We start from the raw sequence: 11217 nt of genomic DNA on the forward strand, positions 1-11217 counted from the left end.
TGAGTTTAACGATTTCAAAATAGGAACAGAGATATATATTTCGGCGCATTCTGGCTTGTTTCAATGAAAAGAGTACATATCAAAATAGAACGAAGCAAATCGTGCCCCTCGAAATCAAGTGAACCATATATGGTGATATTTTCTGTAGGGGGTCTTTCACCAGGAGCGGCCCCTTGTCATCTCCGTGTTCCTCCCCGTACCAAGATTATGGCTTCGCATCTACGTATACGAGGCCATTGCGCATCGAGCATGCGTACATAAGTATAATCGCATTTGGCTAATGGAGAGCCAGCTCAACTAGCGACGCTTCTACAGTCAACCTACGTTGCGCATGACATTGACATTACAGGGGTTCATTTCCTACTCCTTTGAACTGAAGCGAGTTTGGGTCCTCCTCGCTCCAGAGGCAAAAAGGCTCAGAGCAGTGTCCTTCAGAAGCACAGCAGGCTTGCAATGCGTCTCTGATGAAATGAGTGGAAAAAGGCATTCCCAACAGGTCATATTCATGGGGAGGCCGAAGACCATTTTCGGAGTTGATGCGTGGAGGAGTGCTTATTTTTTTCTTTTACATCAACTGAAATGCATATGCTTTATCGCTGAAACTTTGTTTTGTCGAGAACCTGCCGTACTGTGCACGCTCTCGTGAATGCATAGATTCATGTACCGCAAATTACCTTAGCACGTAACGGAAAATTTTGAGCAGATTTGACTGAACGATATGCAAAAGAGAGGTGCAATCCGCTAACGATCGCCAGCACTTCGTCACTCTAGTGCTTCGCCTACCAGCGCGTGTGAAAAGTTGATAATTCGGCACCACTGCCAGCATGTGGCTGTGCCTATACTTGTATATCGGCACATTTGATGCAGCATTGTGTAAATACATTTCTGCCATAGAAGGCTCAAACGTCCATCATGGACCGACTCAAATCCTCATTTCTGGAGATTGCGGAGCTCGTCTTCTCACTAGAGACATCTACCCTTTCGTGAGATCGGTTCCTCAATCTGAAGAAAATTAGCTTTTCAGTCGGCCACGGACGACCTTTATAGTTTGCGGGGCATGAACAAAATTGTGTGTCTTCGCCACAATAAAACTGTCCGTCTCTCTTGCCATTTTTGGTTGATTATGGGCCTAGCTAAAAACATAAACGTACTAAAGTCCGAAATCTGCAACACGGTGATTTTTCTTGGAGCCTTAGCCACATAAATAGTATCAGCCAAACCTGTTGGACGCAATTGTATGCTCAAATTTTTAAGACAGCTTTACGCGCCAGTGACGCCATGCATTTAATTTCCCTCGGTTGTTGAATTGATCGTTCTCATTTTTTACTCGCACACCACATTTTTACCTAGCAAAGTTCCATGTTGACATATTTCGTACTCCTTCGTTAGGGCCAAAACACACGGCAAAACGCCTTGTTTTCCGAGCGTTACGAGACATCAATATTTGTACAATCTTCCGGGGAGTCAAACCAATGTATCCCTCCCATGGAACCACGTGGCATCAAGAGTAATAAAGTTTCACTGGCTTTGCCGCTTCAGTTGCCACCACTTTGCAGTATTCGCATCATGCCATTTGGCTTGCTCATGGACTTAAGCGGTGACCCCAGGATGCGAATATATACATATTCACGATATATTATGCGTATAATAAATATATACATATGCATATAGATATAGATAGATATATATATATATATATATATATATATATATATACACTCTGCTAGCCATTCGGCCACCCTTACATCTTCCTACACAGACACTAAGCTCATCACATGGGCTTAAGTTGCCAGTCATTATAACAACCTGTAAGCTGTTACTTGTCAGCTGCTCAGTAGAAAAGGGAGTAAGGGGAGCACTTCATGAATAGAGTATGGGAAAATACTCAGCCAGCGGAAACCAAAACACCAGTGCGAGCCGGGAACGAGGGCCCGTTTTTGTAAGAATTCGTGGAAAGCAGGAAACCAGGGTGCTGTGTCTAAAAAAACAATCACTGGACTCAGGATTGGGGAACCAGGGGATGGAGTTTATGAAACAACACGCCGATATCAGGGTTCTAAAATGCTGTTTTCAAAATGGGGAAGTGGAAACCAGGAACCAACTCCAGGGGCTAAGCGCGTGTTTGTTCAGTACCAGGACTAATGAAACACCGCATTATACGACGGATGTCGCCGCTGTGCGCCGCCTCCTGCCATGGGCGCCGGCCGCTGTGCGCCGACTACGACGGTCCAAAAAAAAAATGCATAGAGATGGAATTCTTGTGGCTACAGAGAGCAAGACTAGCATGGCGCCCATAGCAATCAACAGCCTGATAGCGATCTTAAGCCACCTTAGGGCACGTTTCCGGCTCGGTCGCCAAGGCTCGAAAGCTGATTTCCTGCAGGAACGTCTCTGGTTGAGCGCGGACGGATCCAATAGAGAACCCAGGGATGCGAGGTAGGGCTCCTGCTTGTTTGCTGTTTCCTAAATCAACGTGTATCTTGTCAAAATTTGTGTCCGTTAAATTGTTTTCCTATCTGACTTTCCCCTGTTGACTCTAATCCCTCACGACTTTTTCTGTTTCGACATTTCTTCCCGTCTACCATGTCCCTTTCGACTAATCCAGGTACTTTTTTCTTGTGGCCTTTCCATTCGGCGTTTCCTCCGGGAACTGTGCAGAGGCCTTACGGGTATCCTAAACGCTTAAAAAGAACTGGCTTCGTCTAAGCTCTAAACTAAAAAGGGCTCGTCACCAGAGGTCCTAGCTCTCTTCAAGGAGACTCGCTTCACTCCAACTCCCCCTTGCCTGCGTCACTGTTTTGTGGTGAGACTAACAAGCCGTCTTGGATACCAATTTGTGAAACATCAGATATGTATGGTGCGTCATATTTTTTACATGACGTCAACCACTTTTGGCGCATATCCGACGTGCGTAACAAAACCTCGCGTGAAGAGCACGAAGCTTGAATACTTTCATCCTTGGGAACGCCGGAGAACACGCGGGTGGCGCGCCGTGTGCCTGGGTTCCATTACCGGCGTCGGGTATCTAGTCGTATTGCGATATAGGGTTGTGAAGTGTTTTTCACAGAAGTGAAACAACTATGGCTGAAGTAATGGAGGTAAGGAGTATCTCACTGGCATTTACCTTTGTGCTTTGCTCTGGAGTTCCCCTGTTGGAAACGCCTGCGCCATTAGCCCGTCTTTGACAAAGAAACTTTCAAGGAACGTTTTGTAGGTGGTTGCAGTATTCATAACCAAGCTGGTAAAGAGAGCTCTGCAAGGATCTATTCATGTTCGATTTGCTATGAGACAAAGCAAGTAGGTTTATCGATGTGGCTGCAATTGCAATTGGTTCAGGTGTTTGTTTGGATAATTTTGCGGTATTGTAATCTCATGTGGATCACTGATGTGTGATGCATGTTCTTTCATGTTAGTTTGTGGCATAATTTGATTCAGCTTGACTTACTGAAGGCACATGTTAGGTGTAGAGTACCATCTGCACTGCAGGAACCTGCCTGGTGGTGCCTGCAGGTGCAGGAACCCACCTGGCTGCATGTACGCATAGAGTGAACCCCAATGAATGTCATCATCGGTGCCGTCATTCATTAGTGTATTGGCTGTGAGCACATATGTCCTAATATTTTTAACAGGATTTTGGCCCCATTCGGTTTTTTCCACAAAGGATGTTATGAAGTTTTCATGTTCACAATATCATGTATGATGGATGGTTTTATGTTCGCAATACCATGGTGGGGTTGTTCCTTCCAGATGGCAGCACAGACCCTGCAATCAAGATTTTTTCTTGAATTTTGGATGATATTACAAAGATAACTTCAACCATCCCATTTCAGTCTCTGAGCAGTTGCTTAAGTTAGGAGTTTCTTTGTGATTTGGGCCCTAGACTTTTTAGTGCTTACAAATGTATCACAGTGAAAAATATAGCATGATGTTATGGGTAACATATGACCAGGGTGGTTGCACCCTCTAAAGCTCAAGTTATCACATCATAAATGGTTTTGCCATTAGAAAGGGTTTCAGTAATGGGGGGGTTAAGCCGTGAGTGCATGGTTAATCTAGGAAAACTGGAGGTACAGGGTTCAGGTTTGCTGCAGTGCCAATCTTCCAGGGGAAAAGCAGGTGATGCAATATAGCCTCAGCAGCTGAAAGTGCCAAATAGCCTCAATAACCAACATGGTATCATTTAGCTAAGTGGCAAAATGATGCTGTTCCTAAGTTGCAAGAAAAAGTTTTCAGTTGCCCAGCATTTGCCATCACTGCAAAGGGAATACTATGTGTCAAGGAACCCAGAACATCAATTGACATGTTGTGCTCACATCAACCTGCAACCTGGATGCCAAAGAATCTGTGTCACCAGGTCATTCTCTTTTTTTAAAAGATCAAAGCTGAGCTTTCTGATTTGATGGATACCCCTGGCCTGAGCTCATACCAAGCAGTGCTCATGTGAGTCCTGACCACTGTCATCTCGACTAGCCATTTTAGATCAATGGCAGTATTGGGTGAGAATATTATAATATGCCAAGGCTGGGCACCATCCATCCTGTCCTCTGAGGTGATGCCTCCTGAACTTTAGTGTGGCCATTGCCAACAGTTGCAGGCCATGCATAACTGCCAAGGTCAGATGGTGAGCTATTCATGGCAACATACCCTATATATTGTGTCTCTTAGTTTTGTTTTGGGTGATTGAGGTGAGATAAAACTGAGATGCAAGTGGTGGAACAGGCTTCAAGTAAAAGCAAATCACTTTGTGAGCATAGCACACATGAGGGGTGAAGAACATGTTTCATGATGTTATAAACAGGGTGATTTGTATTTTACATTCTTATCACAGATGGTAACTGCAAGTGTAGATGCTAGTGTCTCGCATGCACAGCTATTGCCACAAAAGCTGCAGAGATGTGAACAGAGGTTGTGTCATAGAAGTTGCAAAGATTTAAATAAAGGCTATGTCATGCTGTGAACACATCTTGCAAAGATTCTGTGGCATCACATAGAGCAGAGCACTCTCAATGTGCTGTAAATGCACACTTCATAATGTAGCATACAAGGCCTTTCTTGCATTACACACAATTCTCAGCATGTAGTATCTTACATGCTGTTTCTATCATGAAAGTTAGGGAGATGCTGACTCCCTGTTGCATGAACAGAACACATGCCATAATGTGAACACATCCAGCAAATATTCTTTGTGATGTCACAGAACAGAACATTTGTGGTGCTCTGTGAATTCATCCTTAATTGTGTATCACTCATGCATTCATTTCATTATGTGTGATGCCTCATTCTCACTCCACTTACCAACTCCCATAATATTCCACTCAGCAACAATTGCTGTTCTGTTCACCACCAAAAAACATGAGTGCCTGCATTGCATTCCAAATTTGACCCCAAATCAGATCAAATAGAAGCACCCCATTGACTTGGCAGACAGGCTAGGGCTTGTGTTGCATGTTGGATGCATGCTCACTTGTTTAGAACCTTAGCAGCTACATTACTGTTGCTGAATATGAATATGGTTGATATATTATAATGTGACATCATATACAAATCAACATCAGATATGGAGTGATTTTATGAATGACATTACACATTGGTGGGGTTCATGTTTGTGTTGTCATTTTGTTCATTTGTAAGGACATGGTTGATAATTGTTTGCATCAGGAATGTGTGTAACCCTTATGCATGGCATGACAGTTGTATGTAATATAATGTAAGCATGCAAGGAATGTCTCAGTCATATTGCATTTCTGCTTGTCACAAACAATAAGGGCAGCTCACTCACATCCAATGGCTCATAGAGCTCAGTCGTCCTTGGACTAGGTGACCACTTTGTACCAACAACTGTGAGCTGACTATGAAACACTAGGGTGTGATAGACCATAGTGATTGGTGAATAGCTGTTATACTCACAATTTGCTCATTCTTATTGTGGTTACCTGCTCACCATTTTAGGCACTTCCTTGCTTTCCGTATGCACTAGGAAAATGTTGCAACGGAGGGCACCAGATTTTAAGGATTGCTCTGCCACTTCATCCCATTGTGAAAGCATGGCTAGATTTTTTTTTGTATTTCACATGACATTCCTGTTGTGAATCAGCCAGCTCCATAGGAAGTTATAAAGGCATGAGAAATATCAGGCCAGTGATCAAAGTAAGCTCATAAGGCACTTGTATATAACATCAAATATAAATCATATCTAAATCATCATCAGGGAAGCTGCTGCTCAAAGGTTGGTGGACAGATTTAGCTGTCCATATTCAAATGTTCATCTGACATGGTACAATCAATACAGCTTTTGTTGACAATATGTGCTGACATCCCCTGGTCTACTGTTCCCTGTTTGTCTCTCATTGTCGAAAAAATGCCTGTCAGCTAGCAGATTCAGGTAAGCTTGCCACTGTCTTATGATATTCCACTTATTTTTGTTTCAATTACAACATTGATCCCTCCTTAAATGGCATGCAAATGGAGACATACACAGCATATGCATGAAGGAAAGCAGGACAGTGAGAACAAGACTAGAAAGAGAGCTGGTTATGGAAGCCATGTGACTTGACCCTCCCAGCATTAACACCCAGGTTGTTGGGGTTGCACCATAAGGTCGCGATCAAGTTAGTGGAAACCATGACCATATCTGGTGGTGGTGTGGTACAAGGTGTGCAGTCGTGAAATGCTCCGGGGTTGTGCATCGGTGCCTGGCTGCGCTGTTACCATTGGCGATGTTTTTGCGGCAGGTGGTCAACTCGGATGGCGCTGGTGACGCTGAGGCGCTGAAGGCCAAGAAGGAGCAAGAGAAAGTCGGCTGTGAAGAGATGACCTCCAAAGACTACTATTTCGACTCTTACGCCCATTTCGGCATCCATGAGGTATCGATCAGGGAGTGGTGGCATTCCAATCTTCGCCCTGATTGTGATTGGGGGGGGGGGGGGATCGGTGCTGCCCTTCTTACGTCTTGTGCGGACATCTCTCATAACGGCATACTGTGTTATCGCGCCCAAATTTTGATTATCAGTGCAATGAGACTTTTTGGGGGACATTCACATGTATGGGATATTTACTACATTTATGATACATATAAGATATAATGGAACAAATTTCAGCAATGGGATATTCGGCACGCTTGTTTTGGCACCAAAAACGTGTCTAGAGCACTTTTGGTTTCCGAGTGGCGACTGTTTTTAAGAAACACTGCACAATGATCCACGGCCGGCGCAGCGATGGGCGACAACCGACGAGTCTGCTGATCGCACACGGTGGTCCGGCACTGTCACCTTAACGTGGCGTACAACGGCAATATAGCGGCAACAAAATATACCATTATGCTCAGGATTGAGCAATGAACGCGTCTCTGGAAGTTTGATGTGGCTGCTTGGCATGGTTTTGCAAGTATTGGCGTTTAGAGCTGAAATATTGCGGTTTTCAGGAAGCCCGGACTAACCTGGCATAGCTGGGTCAATTATTGGTCTAGCAACATGAAACCTTTTTATCTATCGCGAGGTCTCGTTGAGATGGATCCATTATTTTTATCAACGCCAGGCTTTATTTGACTTAATTAGGAAATCATAGGAGAGGCCCATCGACCCCCTAACAGTTCGCGATATGAAAAAGAGAAAATCAGGTGGAGCGTTAATATTAGTAGCATATGGTGGTGACCATTTAGCGCATGCACCTGCAATTAATACATGTGATTAGATAAGTTATACTTCTTGCCGGGAGTATGATTAGAATATCTTTGTGTGATATATTGCATTGCCCCTCTGTTACCTGCTATGGAAAAATTCTCACAACGCAAGTGTATCAAGATGATAACGCGCTCTTGCGCCGGAGATTTGGCCCATTGCTGGTTCAGGGCGGGCTGGCCACCACCCTTAGTCGCCCGACCTGACGCGGCTGGCGGAGGACGCCGCTCGGGCGGAGACCACCTGGGGGTGGGCGGGACGTGCGCGGACCGACGCGGCTGGGGAGGGGGGAGGGGGGGGGGAACGCCGCTCGTCGGCCGGAGACCGCCTGAGAGCACGCGAGTGGCGCGCTGTCTGACGCCGCCGTCTGGCGCCCCTCGCCTGACCCGCCTGGCGTGCGCGGCCCGGGCCCGGGCGACGGCGCGGCGAGTATTGGCCCTTTGTAGCCGCGACGGATGGGCTCGTGCGCCACCGATGTGCCGGGCCGCCCGACCGATCATGGGCCCCAGATAGATGGAGAGCGATTACGTGGTGCCGACCGGACGGCACTACGTGGTTTTGTTTAAATGAAAGGATGAATGAACACATAAGGCTCACTCTTTTCGTTCCATCTCAATTTGTGGAATTACGGGGCATATCCGACAGGTGGGACCTCTTAGTGCTGGTGCTGCTCAAAGGGCTTAACCACACCGTGTTGATGTTCGGTGTTGATGTTCGTGAAAACACACATCCGTCTTCCGCTAGTGGTTGTTTACTACTGTTTCCGTTCCCTCTGCAGGAGATGCTGAAGGACGAGGTGCGGACACTCACCTACCGCAACTCGATGTACCACAACCGGCACCTGTTCAAAGACAAGGTGGTGCTGGATGTGGGCTGCGGCACGGGCATCCTGTCCATGTTCGCCGCCAAGGCCGGCGCCAAGAAGGTGATCGGCGTCGACTGCTCCAACATCGTCGACCACGCCAAGACCATCGTCAAGGCCAACAAGCTCGACCACGGTGCGTGGTGGCGGCGTGATGCAGAGCGGGGCTGGGTTGGGGTCTGCTGTTTGGGGAGGGGGAGGGGGAGGGACATGGCCCCGTCGCCGCGATCTGTCGGCCCAGCAACGCAACCACCCTGACGCCCCCTGACGCCCAGCTGCTCATTGCGCTGTTGGAGACGTGAACTGCAGTGACATGATGTGCGTGAGAGCAGAATGCCAGTGATGTCTCTGTCATAGAATTTCTCTCGAACGCAAGACATGAGGGCTGTTTGTTATCAACATTACAGTGTGTGCAGTTCTGCGTACCGTCCGTTGCCTCTGCGTGTGATTCCGTGAATCGTCCAATAGCTCAGCCAAGGATTGTCACCTCGACATGTTGGGCCTTGCATGTACATGCCCCACGGTTATAATGTTGTCGTTCTCGCCGGCAGTGGTGGAGATCCTGAAGGGCAAGATGGAGGAGATCACGCTGCCCGTCGACAAGGTGGACATCATCATCTCCGAGTGGATGGGTTACTGCCTCTTCTACGAGTCGATGCTGGACACGGTGCTGTACGCGCGCGACAAGTGGCTGGCGCCGGGCGGCATGATGTTCCCCGACCGCGCCACCCTCTTCATTACCGCCATAGAGGTGAAGCTCCGGCTGACGGCGTGCGCCGCCGCCGGCCACGCGCGCGCGTCGCGGGCTGTGAGCTAGACTGGTTTGTTTGCCGATGTGTCACCGTGGAGGCGGTGAAATTCGGAGCCTTCGGCGAGGTCTGCCGTCTGCCGTGACCGCTGTGGGCTGGCGGGATGCGTCAGTATCCGAAGGTCATTGTGTGCGAGACAGTGGTTTTTACGTTACGCTCTGGTCGTAACGTTTTCAGTTTTTTCATGATTATGGCGGCAATGTTCTGGGCGTCTGGGGCCTTCGGCGGAGCGGGGGTCGGCCAGGCAGCGGCTTTATTGGATTTGGCGCCGTCTGGGTGCCTCAAGGGACTGGCCAAAATGCGCCATTGCCAGGGAGGATAGTTATAATTAATGGACTGTGCAATGTAGTGGTGGGCAAGTTGCATTATCCTGTATCGTAATGCGATCACAGTTCGTAATGGTCAGGCTTTTTCAAGAGCTTTTTCCACGTCTCTGCGCGCTGCTGCAGCGTGAGTGGATGTCATTGGATGCGCGGTCACGTCTCAGCAGAGTGATGTGTGCCAGTGTGATCAGTGTAATGTGTCCGCCGCTGCTACCTGGAACAAATTCAAACCCCCTCGGTTGTTCAGATAAGGCATGCGACAAGAAAACCAACACTTTGGTACCCACTTGCGGAAATGTAGGATCCGTTCAAACTTGCGGCCTGAAAGAATGGAGGTGTGAGCTCCCTCATGCCTTTCTCAACCTGGTCAGCTGTTAACCAAACCTCCGGTCCCGTGCTGAAATGAAGCCGCTGCTCAATTCTAAAGAGGTTATTCTACTGCTCATCTAGACATATTTGTCTTATCTGGCAGACAGCACAAGGAGTGTAAAGAACCAGTGCTGTCCCCCGCCCCCTCCAATCACTAATTATTCCCCAGCTCAGTGCGAAAAAATGTGTTCTACAGCCAGGCAACGATAGCAGATTTCCCATCCTGTCAATCAGCGTCTCGCTGCAGCTCGAACGTCGGAAAGACGTGCGCGTAGAATAGAACCAAGGCATCGCGTTCCACAAATTGAACACGGCGGGCATGGTCCGCCAAAAATACCACGTAGATGAAGGTGCATCTCAGCAATCCGACAGTCTTGGGCACCATCGTGAAATAACGAAATGTAAAGTAGTTCTTCATTGTGTCTATGTGTAAGCCTGTCGGCTCGGTGCTTGTGACGCGCGCTCGATGAACCAACTGCCTGCCAGATGTGCCCACCGAAGGCCCAAAAGGACCGGCCAGACGTGCTCACCAAAAGGCTGCGAATTCGGCTTATTTTCAGGTTCGCTGGCGCTAACATGTGCTTAACGGCACTAAGTCGTCTTCCGTGTGAACTTAGCAACTTCTTGCAGTACTGTCGCCAACCGCAGTGCTGCGTCGCCACCAAGACGATGTTCCCGAGAGCCCAAATACAAACGTACTGTGGTCGCTGTGCTTGCCACAGAAGCGCGACCAGCGTCCTTGTCGAAGTGAGCGGTCACCATCTACTGCTGCTCATGCGCGGCCCGGTTACTTGTGTCAGAGTATCCCTGTGTGTGTGTCCACCCCGTCGGCGCTGGTGCGCGCTTACCGGCCTCCCCCGTCCCCCTGCAGGACCGGCAATACAAAGACGATAAGATCAACTGGTGGGACGACGTGTACGGCTTCGACATGAGCTGCATCCGCGAGGTGGCCGTCTCCGAGCCGCTGGTGGACGTGGTGGACCACAAACAGGTGAGCGGCCGGCTGGGTTCGCGCCGGTCCCTCACGGCGGCCGACCGGGCTGGACTGGTGCCGGTCCCGCATGGCGGCCGGCCGGGCTGGACTGGCGCCGGCCCCGCACGGTGGCCGGCCGGGCTGGACTGGCGCCGGCCTCGCACGGCGGCCGGCCGGGCTGGACTGGCGCCAGCCCCGCACGGCG

At 48.7% G+C, this 11217-nt stretch overlaps 1 protein-coding gene across 1 annotated transcript in view; it reads left to right on the top strand.

Annotated features, from left to right (window-relative positions):
* The first annotated feature begins 2965 nt into the window (after positions 1-2965).
* LOC119107468 (protein arginine N-methyltransferase 1) overlaps positions 2966-11217 on the top strand; it is a 20937-nt gene continuing 12685 nt past the window's right edge. The window contains exons 1-5 of the mRNA XM_037230913.1: positions 2966-3098; positions 6732-6863; positions 8455-8674; positions 9090-9289; positions 10911-11030. Of these exons, the coding sequence (XP_037086808.1) occupies positions 3081-3098; positions 6732-6863; positions 8455-8674; positions 9090-9289; positions 10911-11030 (690 nt within the window). The 5' untranslated portion in view covers positions 2966-3080. The remainder of the gene's footprint in view (positions 3099-6731; positions 6864-8454; positions 8675-9089; positions 9290-10910; positions 11031-11217) is intronic.

Source organism: Pollicipes pollicipes, unplaced genomic scaffold (genome assembly GCF_011947565.3).
Source record: "Pollicipes pollicipes isolate AB1234 unplaced genomic scaffold, Ppol_2.1 Scaffold_6686;HRSCAF=7923_pilon_pilon_pilon, whole genome shotgun sequence".
Lineage (NCBI taxonomy): Eukaryota > Metazoa > Arthropoda > Thecostraca > Pollicipedomorpha > Pollicipedidae > Pollicipes > Pollicipes pollicipes.